The sequence below is a fragment of the Muntiacus reevesi genome, chromosome 2 (assembly GCF_963930625.1).
Source record: "Muntiacus reevesi chromosome 2, mMunRee1.1, whole genome shotgun sequence".
Taxonomy (NCBI): domain Eukaryota; kingdom Metazoa; phylum Chordata; class Mammalia; order Artiodactyla; family Cervidae; genus Muntiacus; species Muntiacus reevesi.
In genome coordinates this window covers 56919791-56947574 of record NC_089250.1, presented here as the reverse complement: position 1 = coordinate 56947574, position 27784 = coordinate 56919791, and the positions used below count along the sequence as shown (strand labels likewise).

The 27784-nt window shown below is 54.2% G+C and overlaps 1 protein-coding gene across 6 annotated transcripts in view; it reads right to left on the bottom strand.

Moving 5' to 3' along the window:
* Positions 1–2983: 2983 nt before the first annotated feature.
* Positions 2984–27784, bottom strand: part of PMEPA1 (prostate transmembrane protein, androgen induced 1) — a 57769-nt gene continuing 32968 nt past the window's right edge. For 4 of the 6 annotated variants that reach the window (XM_065921736.1, XM_065921734.1, XM_065921733.1 and 1 more), the window contains exons 2-4: positions 10618–10772; positions 7670–7723; positions 2984–7184 (exon numbers count right to left, since the gene is read on the bottom strand). In XM_065921736.1, the coding sequence (XP_065777808.1) occupies positions 6636–7184; positions 7670–7723; positions 10618–10728 (714 nt within the window). In that variant the 5' untranslated portion in view covers positions 10729–10772 and the 3' untranslated portion in view covers positions 2984–6635. Of the gene's footprint in view, positions 7185–7669; positions 7724–10617; positions 10773–10867; positions 10896–10966; positions 10979–27784 lie in introns of those variants that run through there. The other 2 variants (XM_065921737.1, XM_065921738.1) reach the window with 2 other exon arrangements.

The following is a 27784-nucleotide window of genomic DNA, read 5'->3' as shown; positions in this document are numbered from 1 at the left end:
CAGCCATGTGATGTTCTAAAGCAGAGACTGAAAACTTTCCTGTAATGGGCCAAATAGTAAATATTTTAGGCATTGTGGACCATTTAGTCTCTGTAGCAACTCGTCAATTTTTTCATTATTGCACAAAAGCAGCCATAGATGATACATAACTAGACTGATATGACTGTGTGCCAATAAAATGTTATTACAAAACCAGGCAGATGGGGATTTGATCCATGGATCATAGTAGGGTAGAAGGCACTGGCTTTGAGTCATGCGGCTTCCCTGGTGATGCAGAGGGTAAAGAAGGGAATGGCAACCTGCCTGCAATGTGGGAGACCTGGGTTTGATCCCTGTGTCGGGAAGATCCCCTGGAGAAGGAAACGGCAACCCACTCCAGCATTCTTGCCTGGACCATCCCTTGGACAGAGGAGCCTGGTGGGCTACAATCCATGGGGTCGCAAAGAGTCAGACACGACTGAGCGACTTTGCTTTTTGGGTCATGAGGATAGTGGGTGATGAGGTGACCAGTTGACTTGATTTTTAGGTAACTGCTAAGGCTCCAGTCTCCAGGAGGGCCCATTGCCTGCCACCGCCCCATCCCAAGTCAATGTGAGACCTGCTGGAGTCCAGGGAGGGGCTCCTCCTGTTTCTTGCAGCACACACCAGCCTTGGGGCTGCAGAGGGCAGGATGTGTCTTGTCACCCCGTGTCCCTGGCTCACGGAAGGTGTGAAATATCTGCTAATCAGATTGTCTCTGAATGAAACTTTCATGCCTCTCTTGGTCACGTGGTCCACCTGGTGTTGCTAACCCTGCCGGATTTCTCTGTGCCCCCACTTCCACCCTGCCCCTGCTCAGCCTCCCCCCTTCCAAGGCGGCACGTTGCCTGGTGAATCCCCTTGCTGCCTCTGTTCATGCCGTCACCTGGTTTGGTCCCTACCATCCTGGGCTTCCTTCCTCACGTCCCCAAGCTCCACATCCAGCCTTCACAAACCTCTCCTGGCTCCAGACAGCCCAGTCTTCTTGTCCTCACTGTACTGGGCCATCCCAGGCTGTGACTCTGTCTCACTGAGTTCACGGTTGGGTCTGATGCACTGGCAGGCCCCAGCAGGGCTCAGAAAATGCTTTTTTTTCTTTTTCTTTTTCTTTTTGCAGGGGCCGAAGGGCAATGAGTGCAAGGCGGAGCTGCCCCCTTCACTCAAATCTCAGCATCATGCTTGGCAGCTTGTAGATGCTCAGTAAGTATTGTTGTGTCCGATTCTTTTGTGACATCATGGGCTGTAGACCTATTCTTCTGTCCATGGGTCTCTCCAGACAAGAATATTGGAGCGGGTTGCCATTTCTTTCTCCAGGGGATCTTCCCGACCCAGGGATCGAATCCAGGTCTCCTGCGTGGCAGGCAGATTCTTTACCACTGAGCCACATGGGAAGCCCTTCGGTAAGGAACAGCTATAGTGGTTTCAGCCATTACTGGGCCAACACAACAATGTCTGCTTTAGCTAAACTCAAAGTGGGGAGGGGTGTCATCTTTTTGGTTAGAACTCGTGACTCCCCTCTCAGGCGGGGGACAAGCTCTACTCAGACACTACGGCTTGGGGAGGTGGTGTTGTCTGTGTGCTTGGGACCTGAAAACTAATCCAGAAGCTTCGAGGGATATTAAGTGTTATGAAAACTGTCCCAGAGAGCCTGTTATTAATAAGTGGCTAATACTTACGTCTGCCAGGCACTCTTTGGCATTATCCAATCAGACCCCGCCTCACAAGCACTGCTGTTAACCCATTCTGCAGACCAGGTGACCGAGGGTCAGCAAGGGGAGTGGCCACCAGTGAGAGGCGCTTGGGTTCCAGAGCTGGGCTGGGCACAGCACCGTGGTCCCCGCTCTCACCAGCCGAGAGTAACGAGCTCTCTTGGTGTCTCCCCAGTTCTTTATAATCTGAGGCTTATCTTCACTAGATAAGGGGAACAGGTAAGGCAGAGGTGTGTTCTGATCATAGGGCTCTATGGCCAGGAGATTACAAAACCCTGGAATGAGGCCAAAGTGTTCATCCCTGGAGATCAACTCAGTTTTGGCAGATTAGAAAAAAAGAAAAACAACTTTGAACAGACATGAAAAGTGTTAGTTGCTCAGTTGTGTCTGACTCTTTGCAACCCCATGGACTACAGCCCGCCAGGCTCCTCTGTCCATGGAATTTTCCAGGCAAGAATATTGGAGCAGGTTGCCATTCCCTTCTCCAGGGGATCGAACCTGGGTCTACCCACATTGTGGGCAGATTCTTTACCATCTGCACCACCAGGGAAGTAATAACAGTAAGTGTAGTGGGCACTGCCTCACTTAGACCCTCTGGCATGTCATCCCTGCTTCCACAAGAGTGGCTGCTAAGGATCTGCACCTGGGAACATCCTCAGGGGGCCACCCTGGGACCTGGGGGACCCCTTTCTGCCCCGCCTTAGGCAGGAAGAACCGGGGCATCTGAGAGACTGCCTCTCCTGGGGGGATGGGGCGTGGATCCACATCTCAGAGCTTCCCACAGATTCCCTGGAGATCAGCCTGAGGCTGGGGCTTTGCCTAAAACAGTCCCCCTTGCACAACTTCTCCCTCTGCCCTTTTCCTGACTCCCTTCATTGTCTCCTTTGGCAGCACAACCTTGATACCTATCTTCACACAAGTACATGCCTCTGGGAAGAGCCCCACCTGAGACAGTTTCTTGCATCTCTTATCAGTTTTCATCACTTCCTGGCAGATGATATCCCAAGAGGAAATATACAATGTTTTGCAAACTCTTTACCCCCATGAGACCCAATGCCTGCCTGTGCAAGTGCTTTCACTGAGTGCCCTGAATGCTGCCTGAACTAAAACAGAGAGGCTGATAGAATTGCTCAAGGCCACACAGCATCTCCGAGGAATGTGCTTCCTGCCCTCGAAAGGCACCCAGGATTTGGTGCTGAGGGCAGCAGAGGGGCCAGGGGAAAGCAACGCAGTTCAAGAAAGCAGAAGAGCCTGGCTCCAAAGAATTGTAAAATTTATTGTATAAGTATTGCAGCTTTTCAGAATGTCATCATTGCCACTAATGATTACTGATACACAACAAGCGATTTCATCAGGCCTGTGGATTGGCATCCAAATACAGAGTCTTACGCAGCAGCAACGTGGGCACTGCACCCAGCGTGCCACGGAGTTTACACACATGTAACTTGAACAGAACTCGGGAAACGGGGCTGCAAAAGAGAGCGGTTCCAACACCAAGGGAGCAACGTAAAAGCGTCGCCATCAGCACAACCACCGTGGAATCAGGCAGGCAAATGAGGGCGCAGCGGGTCCTTCTGAGCTCTATAGTACAGCAAAATTTGAAGTGCAGTTTCCGGAAAACCAAACTGAACAAAATATTTTTCTCTCCTTTATCACCGGGATGTTTTATGGATCTGGAAGCTTGGTGTTGCATGTAGAAAAAAAAAATTCTCTGAAACGTACAATTCACAGAGCAGACAGACAAGGAGGGGAATGGGTTCGGTCCTCGGCCTGCCCCGGTGTTCGCTAGACGTGGAGGGGAGTCACTTTCAGCTCCTGGCAAAAACGTGAGGACGCGGACGGCTCTGAGTGCACTCTGCTAAGGCCGTCTGTGTAGACCTGGGCTTTGCGGGGGAAAGTTTTCCTCCAGAGGAAACGTGATGATGGACAAACAGGGAAATAACGCGAGTAGAAAAAGCTGAGCTCCGCCACCTTCTCTGAGCCCAGCCTGGTCCCCCTCCAACCAGCCACTGCCAAGGACCCCTCCCCTTCCACCTTCTCCTGGAAAAGGGGGCCCTCCCAAGGGATGCTCAAAGGCTTTTCAAGAATAAGAGCATGACAGCCAACACCAAGAGGAAGGATGTATCCTCAGGGTTCCGGGTTCGGCAGGGAAACCAAGAGCTCTGCAGAAACACACCCGTGGTCTTCGTGGGAGGTGCCCTGGCCCCGACAAGTTGCTCCACCGTGAACTTCTGCAACTGTCGTCTGCTGGGCACGGAGCCCAGGCGTGATGCTGTGGCATCGAGGACTGGACTGCAATACTGGGGCATAAGGAGGGGGATGCTCTGCCCTCAAGCCAGCTGAAGTCAGTAACCCCCTCCCCTGCTGCCTTTTCTAATTCGTTGCCCATCTGGCAAATGCAGACCACACCTCCCCCGCCCCCAACCCCAGAAACAAGATGCAAGTTTTGGCTCAAGAGGAAGGACCTCAGGGGGACCTTGGGGACACCTCGGTCTGGCCTTCATCTAACGCTAATAACAAGGTCCGCATCTAGGTTTTTGACCCAGATGGGAGTTAAGTACGGACAGGAGGCTGGAGGGGTGGCCTGCCCAAGGGAGGCACAGCCAGGGTGGAGGGAGGGCGGGTGGGACACGCACGAGGGTGATGGGTGTGTTTTTAAAGCAGTCACCTCTGTCGCCCACGAGTGGGAAAGGCAGGCCCAGGTGAGTAGGGGCGCTGTCCAGGAACGCTGCTGCCTGAGGACAGAAGGGGTCAACCGCTTCCTCAGTAAGGCACTAGGGAGATGCTTCACATAAAGGAAAGATACGTTTTTTTTTTTTAAAAACTTTATAAATGTGTCCCTGTACCTTTCAGGACAAACTCTAGGGATGTCTCTGCATGAATGACCTTTACAAAGAATCTTCGAGAGAGAGAGGCAGAGGTTAGGCTGAAGACCCCACAGAGAGGCAGGTTTTATTGTCAAGGGACCAGAACTTTCTGACAGGCTGGTGAGCGGGCACTCAGACACCTCGGTCACCTATTGGTCACCATGTTCTTAAAAGGTACATGATAGAAATAGTTCAAATGGTCAGAACTTCAAAACTGTTCTCAAGTTTTTCAAGTAATAAAAAAGGTTGTTTAAAACAATAGTTATTGCCTCTTATCCTTTTCTTTTCTGTTAACCGGCTACTTGGGATTCTGTTGAAAATGAAGAGATACCTCTGCAGGATGGGCGGGCGGGGCGGGGGGGGGGGTCTACTCTCCTGCCGGGGGCATCACCCCATGGAATATGAGCCCGTCCTTGGTGGCAGGAAGGACTCTCATTTGCTCAACTCTCTCCCCGTCATCTCTATCTGCACACATGCACGCCACCAGCGAGGGATCCCATCAATATCTAAGCGGTAAAATCCTGGTAAACAAGAGTTGTGTCTGACAAAGACGCTTGTGAAAACACAGACACACAAAGACACCAAAAACGATGGTTTCCACGGGGAAGGGAATGAAATGCGAAAAGAGAGGAGAAGGGGAAGAATTCTGCTTCTACATCCTAAAGCTTGAGTCTGTGTTGGTTTGACGGTTTTTCTCGCTTTCACCCTTTCGCAGTGTCCTGGGAGAAACCTGGGCATACCGCTCTTTCGTCTCTGGTCTTCTGGTTATGGGCCTGTTACATGAGAACCGATATAAAGACAGGGGTGAGGTCACGTGGCTAGTCCTTTGGGCCTTTCCTACATGCCAGCAGGCTGCACCCACCTCAGCTGGCGCAGTGTGGGGCCACTGAACTGCCGAAGCATCCGGCACGCCTGAACCACCTAAGTGCCTCTGGCAGGGCCCTGGCGATGCAGGCAGGGAGCACCTAGGCGAGCCCCTTCCTATGGGGACCTTCATGGTTCAAAAAAGAAGAGAGAGAGAAAAAAAAAACAAACTAAGATTCCTTCAGTAACAGTTAATCTTCATTTCGGGAAGAGCAAAGCCCACCTTCCTGGAACTTGGGGCCTGGAGTTAACTTTTCCTATTTCATTTGCAATCCAAAGGCTGTCGTGGCCCAGAGGAGGGCTAAACACGTCTCCTTCAGGAGGGAATGTAGACCGAGGTAATAACCTATCACTAGATGGAAGCTTCCACTGTGCAGGAGGTCAGCCCTGGGAAGCCTCTCTCCAGCCCCAGCGTGGAGCCCACGCTCTGCCTGAAGTCGACCGGGAAATCCCGACATTTCTCCCTTAAAAGTCTTGACACACGTGGATAGAAGTTTCCATCAAACAAGCACTGACATATTTATATTAAAAAATAGTGCAAAAGCTCAACATTTATATAAATAACTCTAAACCCCTGCTTTGTAGTTTTTTTTCTTTACAAGGTAATACACACTTTCTCAGTTGGCACTCAAAAATTGCCATTTTTTTTTCTCTCCTAGTTCAGAAAACAACTTTTTTTTTGTAATAGGCCTCTTCTAATACAAAAATACTCCTGCCCTCGCACATACAGTTTCTCTTATTTTATATATATTTATATATATAATATTGCAGATCTTTAAACAAAGGTTTTGTGCAAATATGTCTTTAAAGTTAAGTGAAATCATCATAAACAAACAAAAGAAAGTAAGCATTCACGCACGCAGCTCAACTAGAAACAGAAAAGACTAGTGTAGAATATATTTTTTTTTCTTTTGCCTTCAAGACACAGCTCAACAAAGAAACGTGGGGTGTGTTTTTTTTTTGCCTTTTTTTGTTTTTGCAAGCTTTCTTAGCTTGTGCATTCAGACCAGACAGAACACGTAAATATTTATACACAGAGAGGTGGGGGAGGGGGGAGGAGGATGGTTACGCGTCGCATTTTGTGTGTGTCGCCCCGGCCTCCTCTCTCTTTTCTCTCAAGAAGTGCGGAGTGATTTGCGGTTTTACCTACTGCGGCCCCGGCCCGCCCTCGGGACTCCTAGAGGGGGTGCCCCTTCTGTTTATCCTTCTCTTTGCTCCAGGCCGCTGTGCTCTCCAAGGGGGCGATGTGTGCGGGGTGCAGCCGGGTGCCCTCCAGCAAGGAGGCCGGCCCGCTGCTCTGCTGGTGCTGGAAGGTGGAGGCGCCGGGGTAGTGGCCGATGACCTCGCTGTAGGTGGGGGGCGGGCCCTCCATGCGCCCACCGCCCCCGTAGCACGTGGCGCTGATGCCCGAGTTACTGCTGGGAGGGCACGGGCCGCCCAGCATGGCACTTTCCATCAGGTCGCTGTCGAAGATGGTTCTGTTCGGGGGTGCGCGCACCGACTCCCGGTTCAGCTCCAGCTGCTGCTCGGGGTCCCGCAGCTGGAGCGTGCAGGGGCCCTGGTAGGGCGGGGGCTCCTCCCCATCCGACAGCGAGATAGTGGGCGGCAGATCGATCTCGTGCTGCAGGTACGGGTAGGTGGGCTGGAAGCGGTGGAAGCGGTCCCGCTGGGCGAAGGCGGGCACAGCCAGGCGGTCGGCGGCCCGGGGCGGGGCATACACCTGCGGCTGGAGGGCAAGAGCCAAGTGAGGGTCCCTCCCCCAAGCGCAGCAGGGCCCAACCGGGGGTGGGGTGGGGGTGTTGTGGTGTTGGTGGGGGTGCTGCCTATGACTCTGCTCTCTGGGGAGTGAGGATGGGGGTAGGGAGCGGAGCCCGGAGTCCAGTCAGTGCCTGATGCCTGGAGAGCCCTGAAGTGTCACACAGTGGCGAGAGGGGCAGCCCGAGTCCTTCGGTGTCGCAGGGGCTGAGGGCTGCTTGCTGGGGGTGGGGAGCGCACAATGTCCCAGCGGGGACCATCCCAGGATTCTTCAGAGAAGAGTAGGAGTGGGCCTCGACCAGCCACTCTACTAACAGGGGAGGAGCCTCCGACCTGGGGAAGGGGAGCTACCGGGCAGGGGGGCGTCCACGACAGCAGCCTTGGGGGCAGGGGATGAAGGGAGTCCCCCTCCATCACTTGCGGGAGTGATGGAGGGTAGGCAGCGCTAGGACTCACCTCTGGAATTCCATTGCCTGACACCGTGCTCTCTGAGGGCCAGAGGCATCCTTCCTGTATGGGTAGAAGGCCACAATCAAGATAATGAACATATCCATCACCCCAAAGTTTCCTTGGAGACCTGTTTTCTTGAGGGTTCCCAGGTCAGGCGGTTATCACCTGCAGTCTTGGGGGATGGGGAGCGGGGGAAGCTGCCTGGAAGAGTGCAATTTCCTATGTGGCCGCTAGGCGGCTCTGTGAGTCTCAAAACCGTCCCGTCAGGAAAGCAATTAGCAGACACAGACTCTCTGGGGTGTAGTTTATTCCCAGTGTGTGGATACAGAGGGCAGACACATACCATTGCTGTTAATATGGTCACCCAGGCCGTTTCGGTACTGATGTTAGGGATGCCTTGGTGCCAGACACTGTGCTCAGCTCTTTAAAGCACTAACTCAACTCTCCTGACAAAACACAGTGTAGCTGAACGGCATCAGCCCAGCTGGTAAGAGGCAGGGCTGGGATCCAAACTTTTTCTGCTGCCTCCAGACGCAGTCGGACTCAAGCCGGCCCTAGCAGGCTCTGTGGCCCCGGGTGGACCCCTGGCACAGCCCAGGGGCATCAGGAAAACAGAGGAAGCACACCCACCTGCTCCCCATTCAAGTTGGGAGCCCTGGAGAGCGGTGCAAGCAGCCAAGGTCAGCTTGGATCAATGTGAACTCGCCTAAAACCCCTCTGTGAGGCCCTCCATCCAAGGTTCAAACCATCTCTGCCCACCCACTAGCCCAGGGAGTCTCCACCAGGGAGCTTAGGAATACACCAGTCAATGCTGGGAGGCCCCACTGCAGACCCCAGAATCACCGCCATCCTTGTCACCTGACTAACTCCAACTTGTGCACTTGGAGGTCACCTCCTCCTCCAGGGAGGCTTCCAAGGACCACCCACCCACCAGAGGCCCCTCCCCAGGCTCCCACAGCATCTCTGCTCCTGTGCCAGCCCGGCCCCGCTATGAGTAACCCAGCATCAGCTTGCTGCCCTGCACCTGCCCACCGGCTGAGTCTTAACTTACCCTGTTCCCTGACTCAGTGAATGGCCCTGACACCTTTCCAGGTACCAGTGCCAGACCCACGTTCTGCTTCTGGCAGCTCCTTCTCTCGCCCCCTCCACTCCCCAACACCTCCTTCTCTTCCTAAAAGCATCCCTGGAAAGCCTGTCTAGCCTGCCCCTGGCTTCCCCATCTAGATCGGGGTCTGAAAGCCGACTCCATCAAGGGCCAGGGGGTCTGTCACGCCACTAACAAGCCTGCTGCTGGGTGAACGCAGCCACAGTAAGAGTCCATGGGAATGAGCCAAGAGAACCTGATAGAGCGGGCAGCCAGCCCAGGTCTATCTATACTCAGGTGACCCCCGACCTGCCCTCAACTGCAGACTTCAAGCTGCAGTCTGTCACTGCAGTGGCTGGCATCTCCGTTGTCATCATCATGCGGTATTTTCTAGCTTCTCTAGTGCAGCGCCAGCTGGGACGTGCAGTCTCAGGGCACAGGGCTTACCTGAACATGAACCCCACCCTCTGACAGATGAGGAAATGAACTCCCAGGGGTCACCCTGAAAAGAGGCCACAGGACGGCCATGCCAGGGGTGGGCCCTGCGCCAAGCAGACAACGGCTGTCTCTGGGTCTCTCTGGGAGGTCACGGGGCCCCAAGATTCTGCGGATGTGCCCTGTCTAGCAGGGGCCCCAGGGGAGCCGCCACACCTACTTCAGGTCTAACAAGCTGCTGTGTTTACCCAGCCGGGCATCCCCAGGGGCCCATGCAGGTGGCTGGTAGATGTCGAGGGGTACTTTCTTTTAGCCTCAGATGTTCAGGAACCAGAACCTGGATCCTGGCCTCCATCTGGGCACGAAGTCCCAGTGCTGCCCATATGGCTGTCCCCTTTCCATGGTGACCAGGATCCCTCACACGGGAACCTCTGCCATCTCCCCGGCTCTCACCACTGACCTCACCCTTCCTATGGCCGTGGGGGCGGGGGCAGGAGAGAGGCGAGCCCCTCCCATTTTACAGATGTGCACAATGAGGCTCGGAAGGGGTGAAATGCTGCCCTGGAGCACAGCTTGGGCTTCCCGTTTGTCCAAAGTGCCCTCTTTTGCACCAGGATCTGGCAGGGGTAAAATAGGCCTCAAGCTGTCGCTTAGAAGCTGTGTGGCCTCGGGCAAGTGTTCCCACCTCTCTGAGCCCCAATTTCTCCTCTGTAAGATGTGGCAGTGCAGCTGCTGGCGCCACCACTTGGGCAACAGCAAATAAACCCACAGGTGAGCCTCAGATGCTTCCAAGCAGTAGCACAACGCCCTCCGGGCACACGGGGCCTCGGGGTCGGGGCACCCCATGTTCCTGCTCGAGGGACCTGAGCAAACACGCTCCTCACCCTGGCAGCCTGGTGATGCACGGAAGCCTTACACAGGCGGAGATGCCCGCACCTGCCAGGAACAGGCCTGCCAGCCTGATGCGGCTCAGTCCCACAGACTCTGGGCACCAGAGGTGTCCCTCAGAGCTGAGAGGCCACGCTGGCCGCCCGGGCCTGATTCTATCACTTTCCCCCAGCGCCCGGCCAACACAGGCTCAGGGACGTGCTCCCCGCAGAGCCCCTGGGCTGCCCTCTCTGCGATCCGCAGTCTGCCGGTCACAGCTGCTCCTGTCCAGGTTGTTACACTCCGCCTCACAGGTGTGGAGATGGAAACTGTTTAGTAATGGACTCTGCACCGCCTCCTGGTGCATCTGCTGAGGAACACCCGTCGGCGGGCAGGGGCGGCCCGAAGGCGCAGGCGAATGACGGGGGCTGTGGGTGCTGAGATCTGGGGGAGGGCGAGGTCCCACCCTGCTGGGAGCCGCTGCGTCTGCCCCAATTGTGAGCACTCAACCCCAACCCCACGCACACTTGATGGGGGCGTCCAGGCCCCTGGAAGCTCAGGCACTCACCGAGGACAGGGCATCTTCCCTCCTCCTGCCCTGGCTGTGCCGGCCAATGAAGGAGCGAGCGGACAGCTTGTAGTGGCTCAGCAGACACGTGATCACCACCACCATCACCATGACCACCACCACGATGATGGTGATCTCAACGAACTCCAGCTCCGCTGCAAGACCAAGGGGACACGTGAGACCCTGGGGACCCCAGAGCAGGCAGGGGCTGGGGCAATTTTCCTGAGCACCCACCCACCGCAACACACACCCCAACATCCCTGTACACCCCAACACTCTGACACACCCATACACACAAACACAGATAACACACCCATACTTAGACATTTATCATACACACAAGACGCACAGAGACACCACCCTTGACCAGGACCGGAGGGTATGAGGGCCACCCCCACTTCCAGGAAGAGGCCTCAGAAAAACCACATTCTGGGAGGTTGCAAACACTGCAACTCTCATTTCTTTTTTTCGGGTTATTTTGTTTTTTTCCCCCCAGAAAGCGGAAAAACCCTCAAGTGCTGGAAAAGGAAAGAGGTTATTTTGATCCTGCCAGAGTCGGGGCGGTTTCTGCTGACTCGAGCGGGTCTGTGTCGGGGCCGATCGGCAGCTGGCCATGCGCCATGCCAGCAGAGCCCCCAGCAGTGGTGGGTGAGAGGCTGGGGGCCTGGGCAGTGACCTGGCTGCGGTGGGGGGGGGGGGGGCGGGGGGCACAGCCAGCCTCCCCTGGTTCAAGGCTGCCCATGGGCGAGCCAGGAAATGTGCCTCCCCAGATCCCAGAGGGCAGGCAGGAAGACCCTCCCCTCCGCCCTGGCACTGACAGGCAATTAGCCGAGGTCTCCCCAGGGGTACAGGTTCAAGCTCGGTGCCACTGACTCAGCGCTTCCTCTTCTCAGACAGACACACAAAAGTTGGAGGAGTGGGGGCGGGCGAAGGTGGGGCCTGGAAAGCAGGCAGTGAGGTGCGCTGTGTCACGATGTGCCATGTGCCACTCACCCGGGGCCCGGCCAGAGCCTGCGAGGGCAGCCCCTCCTGCCACCAGCCTCCGCTTCCAGCGGGAGATCGACGCGTCCCGGGTGGACGTTCCTGCTGGTTCAGTAGAACCCCTCCGCACGCAGCCCGCCCACAGCCCTCTCTGGAGCCCTGGCCGCCCCTTCTTCCTGCCCAGGCTCTGCAGGACATCCACCTTCTCCCACCACGTTAAGCCTTTTTGCCCAGACGTGCCAAAGTCTGCCTGATGCTGTTAGTTGAGTGGGTCTGCCCCCTAGGGGACACGTGGCAATGTCTGAGGACACTAGTGGCTCAGATTGGTGATACTAGTAACACAACCGAGGGTGCTCCCAAAATCTAGAGGGTGAGAGTCAAGGTGCTGCTTAATATCCTACAGTCCATAGGACTATAGGGACAAAGAACGTGCCAGAGCTGAGCATCTCTGTGCAGGGCTGAGCGTATATACGGGTGCTTTTTCATCATCCCGTCTCACAGGTGAGGGGACCCAGGTTCAGGTCATGTGACAGGCTCCTCGCTGCTGACTCCCTCATTGGATGTCCACCACTGAACCCAGAATTCCATCTGGAGCCTAGGCCCTAGCTCCAACCTGGGGGGTGGGGGTGGGAGCCACACCCTTATCTTGCCCTGGGAGGGACCAGGACGGACGATGAAGTAGCCAGGGACTTTGGCGAGTCCTTCCTGATGCCTGAGAAGGCTGGGCCCCGCCTGGCGGGAAATCGGACAATCCTCAAACCCTCAGAGGGACTCGTTCCCTTTCCCGCCAGGAGGGTGCGGGGCCTGAGCTGGCAAAGGCCAGGACGTTGGCCTGAACCCAGTGACTGTGGCCACACCTCCTGCCTCCCCAGACAGGCTGGTCCGGGGCCTGTGCGCTAGGGCCTGGGATAAAGCTGCCCATTCAGGGGACACACAAGCTGGCTTTGTGCAACACCCACGCCCCCTCCTCAGAGGGGCCTGCAACCCCTCCCCCAACAGCATGCACTCTTCACCCCGGCCCGGGCCTGGGGGTAGGCACCCTTGCCTCCTCCGCCCGTCTCCAGGGGCCCTGCCCACGCCTGACCTGAAGCAAGGGAGGTGTCTGCGTCTCCATCCCAGGCCCTCCTCCAGGTGACATCCGGTGGTGAAGGCAACAGGGCTGGAGGCGCCCAAATGGGGCAACAGATGAGGCCCCACGGGCTGAGTGGGCGTGAATACAGCCCACAGCTCTCCCGACCCCCAAAGAGCAGGAGGACCTGATTTTTGGGGTGCAGTGTCAGAGAATCACCCCCAGAAAGGAGCCCAGGGTGCTGAAGGCACTAATGCGGCCACACTGGTTCCTGGGCCACAGCCCCACACAAATCCACATGGGGGACGATGGGGCGAAATTCTCAGGAGACCATGAAGCGCTTCCAGGCTCTATTCTGGAAGCCAGAGGCCTGGGGTCGTGGCCAGAAGGGAGGGGAGACTCCTAAGGGTTGCAGAGTCCCTGAGGCGGCTCCGGGGCCGGCACAGCACTCCATGGGGATGCCCAGGCTGGCTCTGTGACCCTCACTCACTCTGAGTCCATACCGGTTTCCCCACGTGGAAGGGGGAGGCCGTGTGGGGGCCCACATGGCCAGCACTCAGGGAACCATGAGTTGAACCAAGGTGACCATGGTTAGTAGGGGCTCCCAAGCACACCAGCCAAAGCAAACAAGGACAGTCCAAACCCACATGTCTGAAGAGAGAGGGTCAAGCAGGACCCAGCTGGATATTCCAGGGTGTGCAAAGATACAGGGTCTTCCTAGGTGGTGTTAGTGGTAAAGACTCCACCTGCCCATGCAGGAGTCGTAAGTGATGGGTTCGACCCCTGGATCAGGAAGATCCCCTGGAGGAAGGCATGGCAACCCACTCCAGTATTCTTGCCTTAAGAATCCCATGGACAGAGAGCCTGGCAGGCTACAGTCCATGGGGTCACACAGAATTGGACACAACTGAGCAACTGAGCATGCACAAAGACATGGAAGCACGGGGACAGGGGGATTGAGGGGGTCAGGAGAGGCCCCCCAGCCAGCTGGTGATTCATCCCAACCCATAAGGCAAAAATAAGCCTAGGCTGGGTGTCTTGACCTTGGCCATGGGGTGAGGGGGCTCTGGTCCCCTGGATAGCACAGTGAACTTTCATACCCTGAGTGTGAAAGTCAGTCTCCTTCCTGGAGACTCTGCCTTCAGGGGACATGAACCCACCTCTCTGGGACATGCATCAGAAAGTATCTGCTGGAATACGGGGCAAATGGGGGGCCTAAGGGCATTTGCATCCATAGTCCCGTCCCATCCAAAGTAACAAACAGAGCTGTGGGTGGCCCTCTTAACACGGGCTGTGCTGTCCACTTGCCCCAAGCTCCACCTGGGCCCTAGTTCTGCTTGACCTCACCTGCCTGGCCCCTGTGGATCTTTATGCCCAGTTCCTCACTCCTGCTCCACTGCAGGCATCATTAATTGAGCAAGAGCTCCTCCTCATCAGGCCCACAGAGTGCTCCAGACATGCACTGCTAGCTGAAACCCCAGCAGACCAGACAGCCCCAGGCAGGCTGGGCCAGTGCAGCCACAACTGCCAATCTCTCTAGAACCTAGAAACTGTTGGTGAAGCCGCCTAGCCTTTAACGCTGGCAGCATATTCAAAGAGTTTTAAAAGCAACGAGCAGCCAAAGTCTACAGGATGGGTGGCTTCTAGACTTCCAGCCAAGAGAGGAGCCCCCAAGACGCAGAGCCATACAGATCCTGCCTCAGCGTCCTCGATCTCACAGGCTTCCCTTTACCTGGACACGGGGCCAAGTGCCCAGCACACTGGTTGAAGAGATAGGTCCAACCGCTGCCTCCCACTCAGTTCAAGTCGCTCTCCTGTGACCACGGGGCTCACAGCAAAGCCTGGTCACAAATAAAGGGGAATCAGAGCAGGAGGGGGTGGCGGGCTGGTTCCCAGCCCAAACTCCCTGTTGTCATAGCAACCACTCACTGGGACTACAGTCAGGATGCTAACATGTACAACACGTGCACCGCCCTGCGCTGAGCCCACCTCCCTCAGGTCTACGAGAGCCACCACCATGCTACTGTGCAGATGAGCCAACCAAGGCACAGACAGAAGTCCCTCCAGATCAAAGGGCAGGGCCGATCCCAAATCCAGAGCCTCCTTGAGGGAACGAGAGGGGAAAAGGCCTTTATCTCCTGCTAAATGCTCCCAGCTTTCCCAAAGTATCTGTCAGTTCCCCCTCCTATGGGGGAACACCTCAGAAGATGCCTGCATCTGCCAGTTGTTGGCTGTGTGACCCTGGGCGTATGCACCCCCGAGAGCTCCAGAAAAGATGAAAAAGTGCATGTCAAGGGTTCAGAACAGGGCAGGAGTCAGTGGGTGATCCACTGTTAGCATCGTCACAACCCCCTACATGCCTCTGGGACAGCAGGAACCCCTCATCCAGGCTGATGCCCTGGAAACACTGAGCATGCTTTCACAGGCCTCTGTCCCAGGATCAGTCAGAAAAAGTCACCCAGGGTGGGGGCTGGACTTACGGGCACCGGTTCCCGCTTCGAGGACCTGCGCAGAGAACAGGAGCCTTTGGGGAGGAAACATCACACTTTCCTCATTCTGTTCCGGGCGTCAGGCCCACTTACACATGGGGGAGCGGTCCTGTCCTTTTTCTTGGTAATTTCCCCCTTGGGATCGGTGATGGATGGGGCAAGTTCTCTGGGGGTGGCCAAGCCCATCTTCCACATGCAAAGTAAGGTCACTCTAATTTAATTGACCGTCTTCTTTCCTCGTGAATAACTTCAAATTAACAGATTCGTCCGCCTCATTGGAGCAGCCTGACTCTGTTTTTGTGTCTCCTCCTCCAAAGACGGATGCAGTCACTTTGAGGTGTGCATACGGGCGTCTCTGGTCCTTTCCCAGCTCACCTGACACTAGTGAGGGGTAGCATCTGGGAGCCCCCTCAGGGCCAGGTGTGGCCCAAATCTCTTTGGGTATCATCTTATTGAACCCTCAGCGGGACTCTGTGAAATAGACACCAATATGACCCCCACCGCCAACTTTACAAATGAGGCAACTGAAGCTGTGAGCGGGGAGATAACTGGCCAAAGGCCACACAGTTCAAGACCCCAAGCCCCCAAGCCTGTGCTTTCAGGGATGGGTTAGGCCGACAGCCCCACACCCAATGGTCCTGGGTACCGTGGTCCCAGAATGTCAGGAACAGTGTTGGTTCAAGTCAGGCGCTCGTGTGGAATGGGACTGGTTGCCAGGGTAGATCAAGACTGCCTAGAGCATCACATGCCATGTGGTCCATGAAGCCAGTATGTTGGCCAGTGGTGCCCACCTCCCCACCAGCACAGAGGAAAGTCACAGGATGGTTGTTAGATAGGCCTCGTGCCATGCATTTGGGGGAGCTCTGGGCACCTCCCATGAAACTGCATAAAGACACAGCTGCCTTCTCCTCTGTCTCTATCTGAGTGATAAGCACCTGTCCAGGACAGGACATCCCTCCCCACTTAGTCCCCCAAACTCCCGAGGGGCAGTGTCGGCTCTGTCAGGCCAGGAGTCAGAGTGCAGTCCTGACCCCATGGCTTCCTTCCCCGCACGCTGGGGGAGCCAGGATGAGCTCTCAGAATGCACATTTTAAAATAAAATTAAACTGAATAAAAATTCATGTGAGGCTTTAAAAGGAACCCAACTCTATCAAAATATAGTTCTCAAACTCTCAACCAGACTTTCGATATAGGAAGAACATAACAGGATCACACAAGAGACCTGGGATACTATCACATTAGATGCGACCCGGCAGGTTTCCATGAATAGGAAGTCTGTGGTTTCTACCGGCGACCGGACTGCAAGTAGCTGCTGATGCCCTGTGTTTTGGTACCTGTGTTCCTGTTAGGGGTGGTTAAGGTAAAGAGGCAATTCTTTTGCAACCAAGTTTATGGCCCCCTGTTCTGAGTGATGGAGCCAGACTTAAACCAAACGCAGGAGCCTCAGTTCAAACCCCTGGCTGGCTGCTTCTCGGCTGTAAATGGGGAGAGGGCTGGTGCAGAATTGGCCATGCACCGTGTAGGCACAACCGTCACTGTGTTTTCAGTTAATCGTCGGAGAAGCAGCCGGATGCGGGAGATCTTTTCTCTTTCCCTGGCTGGAGAGCTGGGCCAGAGTCCACCCAGCTCCTGCCAGCCCACAGGAGGTTTCCAGACCAGACGACCCCCCCACCGCCCCCCGCCCTGTGTCTGCTCCGGGCGGAGGGGCAGCCGGCGCGCTCCCTGGTTAACAAGCAGTCCGTGCAGGCGGCCCTGTCTGGCCTCCTGGCCGCACACTGAGGAATTAGGAATTGGCACTGTCTGAAATTTATGAAAATCTAATCTCGTTAGGCCTGCCTGGATGAGACTGGCCGGGGCAGGCCTCATTGTCATTCTGAGGAGCCCCAGCCAGCCTGGGGTTCCTGCCACTTCATTTACTGCCCCTCCCCCCCACTGCATTTGAATAAGAACCCAGCTCCTTCCCCCCCCACCTGGAATTTCAAATAAAATTGAACCAGACGTCAAAGGAATAACTTTCTGATCACTCCTGGTGCCATTTCAAACACCCCTGACGGCACATTGATTTTCTTAGGGTAAGACCGTTTGTAAGTAAAAGAACGGATCTTTCTCTTAAGGTTCGGGAGGTGGGCAGAAATCTAGGCCAGTTTCCTCATTTTTAAAGACAGACTGTACGCTTACCCAGCCCCTACTCTGTGCCAAGCATGCAGCTGGGCGCCAGGCGCCTGATAGCGGAGCACATAACGATGAGATACTGTCCATGGCGCTGTCCAGTGTTGTGTGTGGTGGGGGCGGGGGCAAGCCTTGCACTGGGGCCTGGGGCTCCACGCTTTGCTGCCCATGGCAGAATTCAGGGCACTGATTCAGAACACAAAGTGTGCCCCCAAGATTCCTGGGTTCGAATCCCAACTTTGCCACTTTAACTGTGACCTCAGGCACATCACTTAGTGTCCTCATTGCAGGGAGAGAACAAGGAGGGCTGACCCATTCCCCATCCCATGTGGCTGTGGTGAGAACTGTGTGGGTCAGTTTGCAGCCACAGACTCAGGCTGACGGAACCTCTGCAAGGAGAACACCCGGGAAGCCTCATTATGTGGAACCCAGAATGCCAGGCCCTGGGTCACACCTGTCCTGAGCTGGGCAGTGGAATCACAGTGGCTGGAGAAGACCCAGCAAGGTGGGTCCCTTTGCCAGCACCATAACTAATAGACAGTGCAAGCTGGGAGCATCTCCGAAAGGCAAAGTAACAATCTCTCAAAACTTTGAAGCGAGAACCCCTGACCAGACAAATCACCTCCTGGGTATTTATCTCCACATGCAGGTTTCCTGGGATTCTCTGCTGTTAGCTCTCTCTGCTATAATGAGAATTTTGTTCTGTGCTCTCTGAAAAAAAGTGAAAGTGTGAGTCGCTCAGTTGTGTCCGACTCTTTGCGACCCCATGGACTGTTGCCCACCAGGCTCCTCTGTTCATGGGATTCTCCAGGCAAGAGTACTGGAGTGGGTTGCCATTCCCTTCCCCAGAGGACCTTCCCGACCAGGGATGGAGCAAGCATCTCCTGCATTGCAGGCAGATTCTGCACTGTCTGAGCTACCAGGCAGGGAGGGAAGCCCTTATGCTCTGTAAGGGGCCCAAACACAGCCTACCCCAGGGCCTTTGCATGAGCCCCTCCTTCTGCCTGGAATGGTCTTACCCACGAGCCTGCACTTGCTCCTTCCTGGTCTCCATTCCAGTGTCACTTACTCAGGAAGCATGCTCACAGGAAGCATCCTGTCTGCATCAGTGTCTGCCCTGGTCCCTGGGACCCATGCCCCAAGCCTGCTTCATGGTCCTCTGTAGCTCTCATTAGGGGCTTGCACCTCTCCCTCCCAGAACGCCAGTGGTCCATCGCTCATTCTCTGCATCCCCAGCACCTTCCCGAGAGCAGGCACACAAGAAATGCATGGCATAAAGGATCACAGCGTTCTCAAGTATAAAGAGGCGCACAGGAAGGCCCACTGCAGGTGAAAAGGCAAAATCCCTGGGAACCACTTAAATGTCCCCCCTCCAAGGGGCTGACAACCGAGGAAGGCACTGCCAGCAGATTTGTGTGCAATGACAAATTGTACACAGATCTGTGCTTCTCCCTGAGCAAGAGAAGCTATCCAATGAGACAGGACCATCCTTGTTTAAAAGCACAGATGTGTATATTTTAAAATAAAAAGTGATTCGGGTGATGCATACATACTTCTGTGAGTGACTACATGCACCTATATGGCCCAAGGGCCAGGCATGGTTACCCTGGGAGTGCCTGAGAGGGGACGGCTCCTTCCTTGTAATACACACTCCTGCACACTCACCTTCAAGCACGTGCAATTACATTGACAGTAAGAGACAAAGCGTCTGTCGGTCTCCAAACCAGGCGGCTGATCCCCGGAATGGGGTTTCCCAGAGGTCTCCTGGCAAGGATGCTGTCATCTTGGGTCTGGCAACACTTCTCGGGGGATGAGGGGAGGCTGGGTTAAGCCCCTCAGCCTGGGATTGAGGGCAGTGGAACCCTGGCCTCGGGTGCCTCTGATGGGCCCTGGGAGTTTAGGTGCTGAGCTAGGGTTGTTCTTTGTGGGGCAGGCGAGGGCCTGACCACCCCTCCATGGTGCCCTGGCTGAGAAGCCCAAGTGATACCCAGGTGCCAGGTGGTCATCCAGTCCCCTCGCCTGGAAAGGGGACACAAGTGTGGCTGAACACAAAGCTGCCCTGTGAGACTGTCTCCTGTCTCTCTCCAGCACCGGCTGAACTGACGGCCACTCTGGGGATGAAAGTGTTGTATGGTAGAGCAAACGTGACGACAGAAGATGGGCCACAGTCACACCACTCCTTCCGTCCACCTGAGCCACCTCCAGCTTTTCCTTGCCTGGCTGACTGCTTCCCTCCCTTCCCTCTTCCCCCGCTGGACTGCACCTGTGTACAAGAGTATGCATGAACACACACACACTTTCCTGCTGGGCTTCCCCCTGATCCCTCCCTGAGCTCCCCAGCATGCAGGCATCACCCTCTCAACTCTGGTCTACCCAACTCTGCTCAAGAGCATCTCAGGATGGGAGCACCAGATCTCAGCTCTGTAGCCTGTCCAGCAGAGCCTAACAGAAAAGGCTCCACACTGGTCTGTCCCAGTGTCGGTGGAAGCATTCGCAAGCCCAGGGGACCAGACAGTCAAGGTGCACTAATGAGCCAACAAATACAGGGCCAGGTTTAAAGGATGTGAACGATAAGTCATCAATCCCACACACCCTTCTGTGCTGTGCATCTCCTTTAACTAGTAAGACGCCTAGTCCTGCATGTAGGCAAACTGCCTTCTTGAACCCAAGAGGCAAAGTGTGCAGCACTTCACTCATTTTTGGGCTTCAGCCCACACATCCCGAGGTCACCTTGCAGGAGGTCACCTGAGAGAGGGCTGCAGCTGGATGACGGGTGAGCCCTGAGTCTCAAAGTGTGTGTGGGAATGGGGAGGTAAAATCAACTCCAGGGCGAGCAGAGGGCCTGTGTAATCATTTTAGAGCCTCGTGATTAAACGCTCCTTCAATAAGGGAAGACAAAGCCGTGCCTTTTATCTTTCTTGCTATTACCCAAATGGAAAGAACTAATGGAATTTTTTTTCCTATTGTCACCGACATCGAACATCTTTAAACACCCACTGTCAGCAAAATATCAATCACCATTCGAGAGTTATTGGCGGAATGGAGTGAATTTGCGGTGAGAGAGAGCGGTGTCTGTCAATGGACACGGAGGTGCAACGGAAAGTTATTTAAAATAAATCAAATGCGCTTTGTTAATTGAGGAGAGGAGGCGTGGGTGAGTGAGCTGTCTGCGGTGGCAGCGTCAATGACCGTAATCAGCTTGGAGGGTGGCGTGGCAGGACCTATCAAAATCTAAAAGGCACGCTACCTTTCCAGCTTGCAATTTTAACTTCCAAGATTGTATCCAACAGCAAAATCCGCAGAAGGACCTGAGAGCATACACGTATGAGGACACTTCTGCAGGGTTTTTTGTGACTGTGAACAACCAGAGACCATCTAAATTCCACTCAACTAACTGTCGTATACATGTATCTCACTGTCTTGCCATTATGTGACCCAAAAATCCCATTCTTGGGCATGTATCCAGAGAAAACCATAGTTCAAAAAGATGCATGCACCCCAATGTTCACTGCAGCGCTGTTTACAACAGCCACGACATAGAAGCATGTCCACTGACAGAGAAATAGATAAAGACACGATACATACATAAAATGGAATACTACTCGGTCATAAAAAGGAACAATATAGTGCCATTTGCAGAGACTTAGATGAACCTAGAGACTGTCATACAAAGTGAGATTAAGTCAGAAAGAGAAAAAGAAAGATCACTTATGCATGCTCAATCATGTCTGACTCTTTGCAAACTCATGGACTGTAGCCCGCTAGGCTCCTCTGTCCAAGGAATTTTCCCGGCAAGAAGACTGGAGTGGACTTCGATTTCCTCCTCCAGGGGATCTTCCCAACCCCAGGATCAAACCCGTGTTTCTTGCGTCTCCTGCACTGGCAGGTGGATTCTTTGCCACTGTGCCGCCTGGGAAGCCCATATCACTTATATGTTGAATATAGAAAAGTGATACAGATGAACGTACTGGCAAAGCAGAAACACAGTCACAGCCGTAGAGAACAAAGTTATGTGTACCAAGGTGGGAAGAAGAGTGGGATGAATTGGGAGACTGGGATGGACATATATACACTATGTATAAAACAGATAACTAAGGAGAACCTATTGTTTAGCACAGGGAACTCTACTCAATGATCTGTGGTGACCTCCATGGGAAGGAAATCTAAAAAAGAGTGGATATATGTATCGGTATAACTGATTCCCTTTACTGTATAGTAGAAACTAACAACATTGTAAAGCAACTAAACTCCAATAAAAATTACACACACACAAAAAGACAGGTAAATCCGACAGTGGGGTTTCCCAGCCTTGGCACTACTGAGATTTGGGGGCTGGATAATTCTCTGCGGTGGGGCCTGTGCACTGTACAATGTTTAGCAACATCCCTGGCCTCTGCCCACTAGAAACCAGTAGCACCATCACGGTCAAGTTGTGACAACCAGAGGCGTCTGCCGACATTGCCCAGTGTCTCCTGGGGAACACAGAACCATGCGTGGCTGAGAACAGCTGACCTATATAGGTTTGAGGAGGGATGGCTATTTTTGCAATTATTGCCAAGCAGAAATAATGAAACTGGAACAGTATCTATAATATGCACCCATTTATATAGCAAAAACAAGGATAAAAATCAAACTGTTCATGATGATGACTACTGACAGAAGGCATCTACCCTTTATACTTTTTGTATTTCTATATTGTTTGCATTTTTTATAACAAACATGGACAGCTTTAGTTTCACCAATCCTAATTTACATACCAAAGAGTCCGGGGCGCGTGCGCTTGTGTGTGTGTGTGAGTTTCCAAACGTGGTGACAAGGTGACTCTGGTTTGCCCTCGCCACTCGGGAGTCACCGTGTGCTCCTTGGAAACCAGCAGTGTTTCTCTCAATTACTGATTTTCAAGTGCCTGGTGTTTCCCAACATGAGCTCGGAGGGGCTTGGGGGCAGCGCCAGGAGAGGGGACGTGAAGGGGGCTCAGTCTCCAAGCCTCTCTGACAAAGAGCTCAGCTCTGAATCGGCCCACAATGCAGCCGGGATTGAGCCACTGCTCAATAGCTCCTCCATCAAAACGGCGGCCACATGCTGGGGGCCTTCGGGGTCGGCGGGATCGGTTTGGTCAGGAGGGGTCTCAGTGCCAGCCAGGGGTGCCCCTTTCCGTTAGGACCACGAGGGGCCCAGCTATTCTAGGTCTCATCCAGGGCAGAGGCAGGAGATGCAATGATGGTCAAGGTCACATGGCAGGAGAGGCCAGAGAAACTGTGAGGGCAGAATGGGTTCTCCTGAACCCCTGGGCTCTCTGGAACTGAATCGGATTCAGCAAACATCAGGAGCAGGGTGAGCAGAAGCCCTGGAGCTGGCTGCCTGGACCCAAACCCCAGATCTACCCACGGCCAGACGTGTGACCTAAGGACATGGCTAAATTCCTTATCAAGTGCCCAGTACATGTCAAGTAGCCCATAAGCATCAGTTGTTATTCACAAGGACTAGTGTGACCCTCTCCTGGGACCCTGGCCTCCCACTTTTCACGTCAATTGCCTCCTGACAGCCTGCATGGTCCTCTCGGCTCGGCAGCATCTCAGGTGCCCTCTGAGCAGAACCTCAGCTTCCCTCTGGCAGGGCCTTTGCCCAGGCTGATCCACCTGCCTGGGATGCCCTCTCACCTCCTCTTCATCCTAATCCAGCTTCTGACCCCAGCTCCAACTGCCCCTGTGGCCACTTCCTTCTCTGGCTTTCTCTGGCAGTTGTAAGCTCTCTCACATAACACCCAGGTTATCTGCTATGACTTCCAAGAAAATGCATGTGTCATGACTTGGTCTGTGTCTTACTGTCACTGTCCGTCTGCCCATCAGTATGCGGTCTCCCTGTCCTGCAGCTTCCCCACAGCCAGCATGAGACTGGCAAGCAGGAGCCTTTCTGCCCAGTCTTTGAAGGACTCCTCTTCAACCCTCAAAGTCCAGCTATGGTTGCTCCAGAGCAACTTTTACATCCTATTACAGTGCCAAACCCTGGCCATCGCCATGTGGGACTCCCAGCTCCAAGGAAGAAGGCATCCCCTTTACTGGTCTCTCCCTGGTATCTGGCCTATCCTGGTGCTCAGGCAGCAAAGAAACTTGCATTGGTCAACACACAGTCAGGCAAGCAGCCAGGAGCCTGGAACCTCCAGAGCAGTGCAGGGACTCGAGATGTAGACCTACAGTGGGGGGCTGGTGCTAAGATCAACCAACAAGGAGTGGCAGTTCTCACCTGCCTCCCCAAATCCTCTGCTTGGAGCAGAAGGGTACTTTGTATTATGCACTGAATCTGTGTCCCCCCAAAAATAATACATTGAAGTCATAACTCCCAAGTGTGGCTGTATTTGGAGATGGGGCCTCCAAGTGATGAAGAATAACTGGGGTCACAAGGGTGGAGTCCTGGTCTTATAGGATTAGTGTCCTTATGAAAAGGGACATCAAAGGGAATTCACGGGTGGTTCAGTGGTTAGGACTCGGAGCTTTCACTGCTGGGGCCTGGGTTTAATCCCTGAGTTTGAGCAAGCTCCGGGAATTAGCAATGAACAAGGAAGCCTGGTGTGCTGTAGTCCGTGGGGTTGCAAAGGGTCAGACACGACTGAGCGACTGAACTGTGAACTGCACCCGGGAACTAAGATCCTGCAAGTTGCACAGTGTGGCCAACAGAAAAAACAAAAAGGAAGAGAAACCACAGAGCTCACTTTCTCTGCACACATGCCAAGGAAAGCCCATCTGAGGACATAGCAAGAAGGTGGCCGTGTATGCCTGAGGAAGAGCCCTCACGGGCACCCTGAACTTAGACATGAGCTCACTAACATATCTTGAATAGTAGGAGCTGATGCAGGGAGACTGGCTGGCTGCAAGCCGTGGAAGGGGGGACCTGCCCTGGGCGGGGGTGCAGATGGCAGGGGACGGGGGATGGGTCTATGCAGACACAGGTGCACCTGTGGGGACAGCAGCAGTCTGCTCACAACCCCATGCACAACGCCCGGGGCCTGTGTGATCTTCTTTTCCACGAGGGATGTTCTTTTCTGTGGTCTACTTCCAACCTCAGGACCCTGCTGTCCCACACGATCATTCCAGCAGCACATTCACCACGCACCTGCTATGTGCTGGGCCCAGACTCTGGGAACTGAGGTTTCTCAGGGTGATAAATAAATCCTACTCTCCAAAGCAAAAGGGTTCAGGTCTATGCTGCCAGAAACCTGGCTAAATTTACTTCTGGGACAGACGACTGACGGTCTGGACTCTCCCAAGGCCATTCATTCTAACAACACACCTACAGCGGGCATGGCCCCAGCTCCCAGGGCCTCCCAGGTCTGACCTGTCATCTTACGGACCTTTCCCAGCAGCTCCAGGGTTGGGGGGGTTAGTCCTATGGCACCCTTGTTACACGGACAGGGAACCTGAGATTTGGAACTCACACAGACCTCTACGTGGGGCCTGGTATCCTAACTGCTGTCCTCTGGACCAGAAACTCAACACAAAGCCACAGCACAAACCACCGCCTCCCGGCAGCCCCAGTAGAAGTGGTCCCCCACTCTGGCTCACTTCCTCTTGTCTCGTAGCAAGAGCAGCAGCTGGCAAAGGCCGATCCACCAGGGGCCAGACCGCAAGGTGATACATCCATGCTGGCCAGGGAGGCAGGATGGCTCATCACCTGGATGTGGGATGCAGGTCCAAGAAGAGTCCGGACCCAGGAGGAGGAATTCCTGATGGAGAGTTTATTTACAGGCTTGGGGGGTTGGGTGGGGGCTCTAGGAACCAAGGAGGGATACACTGACAGGTGGCCACTGCATGGACCCCTGGCTGGGAGGAGCTCAGGTCGGGGGGTGACCTCACCCCTGCAGAACCCCGCCCCCCACACTCCAGCAGGTGGGAGCATCAGCGTCCGTCTCTGCCTCTCTCCAAGGGTCCGCAGGTCAGGGTCTGTCTGAGGGTGTCTGTGAATCTGTCTCCCACTGTCAACTTCCTGTGTCCATGTGTCCTTCTCTTTGGGCTGTCTGTCTTTCTGAGGGTCTCCTGTGGGTGCACGTATGCACATGTGTTTGTGTGTGTGTTTGAGACTGTCTGGTGTCTAAATCTGTCCAGTCTTTCCCTGTGGTGATCATGAATCCCTTCCTCTTTCCTTTTCGGATGATGAACGAAACAAATCCCAGAGGGCAAGTGACAAGCCTCCCAGACGCCAGACGCCTCCCCGAAAGCGGTTTGCCGCCCCATGGTCTCCACCCCATGGGCGAGGCTACTCCAGCCCTTGTATCATTTCCTCTTGAACATCTTCCAGGAGCATAGAAATCCCAAACAATGGAAAGAACAAGGTTCTCTGAGGGACGCAGAGAACTCATGGTAGGACTGAGGTGTGGACCAGCAGGGCCGTGGGAGGCAAGCGGCCTGGTTTCAGACTTGAGTCCAGACGTCCCACTTCCTGTATGTGTGACCTTGGCCCCCTGCTCTGCCTCCGTACCGTAAAAAGCACGATCAGTAACAGCATCACCTCCCAGGATGACTGAGGATTGCCTCAGCCAGTGTTCACGGGGTTCTCAAGGCAAGCATACTGAAGCAGTCTGCCATTCCCTTCTCCAGTGGACCATGTTTTGTCAGCAAACTCTGACATTTTGAGCAAATTCCAGGAGATGGTGAAGGACAGGGAAATCTCGTGTGCTGCAGTCCATGGGTCTCAAAGAGTTAGACACGACTTAGCGACTGAACAACAACACCTCTGCCACCTCAGAGAGGCCTCCCGGTGACCCCATCCCAAACATACTCACGTCTCACCTCGCTCTGCATCTCCCGACGGCCAGCCTTGGCCACGAGGGGCAATGCAGTGTAAGTTAGGAGCCAGGATTGTCTGCTCTTTCCCACAGGGCTTCCCAGGTGGCTCAGTGGTAAAAAATCTGCCTGCCAATGCAGGAGACGCCAGTTCGATCCCTGGGTCAGGAGGATCCCCTGAAGAAGGGAATGGAAACCCACCCCAGTATTCTTGCCTGGAGAATCCCATGGACAGGGGAGTATGGCGGGCTACAGTCCATCCGACTCTGCAACCTCATAGACTGTAGCCCGCCAGACTCCTCTGTCCATGGGATTGCAGAGTCGGATATGACTGGTTACACACGCATGCACCATGGCTCTAGAGGCAAAGGGCAGTCCCTCCGTGGTCTGCTCGAGGACAGTAATGTACCTGAAGAATACCTGGTGTGAAGGACAGCGCCTGATACGAGTAACTGTCTTTATTGACGTGCCTGCCTGCTGACTGCTGATCTCACCTCAGCAGCAGGAAAGCTCCACGCAAAGACCCTTGTTTATCTCATTCCCACTGAATCCCTGGAGGGCAACACCATGCTTGGCACAATATGCTGCCGTCAATTAATAATTGAAGGAGGAAGGACTTCACGTCCAAGGTCCACTCTCCAGGACTCACGTCTCTCCCCCAGAGGCCAGGGGATAGATGGGTGTTGATGAAACGTGGAGGGTCTTTTCACAAAACGAAATCTGCAACTACCATACGACCCAGCAATTACGCTTCCGGGCTTGTAGCCCAGAGAAACGAAAACTTATGTTCACACAAAAACCTGTGCATGAATGTTCACAGGGTCTTTATTTGTCTCAGCCCCAAACTGGAAGCAGCCCAGATGCTCTAGGGCAGGTGAGTGGTCAAACTTACCGTGGGTGTCTCCGTGGCATAGAAACAACAGAAAGGAATGAACTATTGATACATCAAATGACCTGGGTGGATCTTTATAGAGTCATGCCAAGTAGAAAAAAAAAACCCATCTCAAAAGGTTACATACGGTATGATTCCATTTATATAACAGTCTCAAAATGACAAAATTATAGAGATGAACAGATTACTGGTTGCCAGTGGTTCATCTGATAAAATTGCATAGAACTAAGCATGCACACAGGCACACACAAATGCACGCACACACATGCTCACTCACTCAGATGAATGCATGTCAACGGGGGAAACTGGAACAAGGTCAGTGCATGTCAATTTCTGGTTGGGATACTGAACTATTACTACGGAAGACGTCAGCACCGGGAGAAGCCGGAGGATACATATGAGAGTTCTCCCCGTATCATTACTCACAACTGCATGTGAATCTACAATTATCTCAAAGTAAAAAGTTTAAAAAGAAAAGCGAGGAGTATGGGGCCCTGTCTGGTAGAGGGCAATACCAGCTACTTCAAGTGACCCTTGGGGTGTGCACAGCCCAGGACTGGTGCTGGGTGAGTGGTTTACTCGTGGGTGGGGGGTAGGAGCTGAAACAGAAGCCGCTCCCCCCACCCTGCCAGCCTCCCTCCGTCTCCCGCTCACAGCATCTGCCATCTGGCTGTTGCAGCCAGCCAAACGAAACCATCTCTCGGCTGTCATCTTTCAACTTGCAGGTCTGGCTCCCAGGTTTGAAGATTAAATTCTAAACATGCCATTTAAAATTTAGAAACGAAGAAAG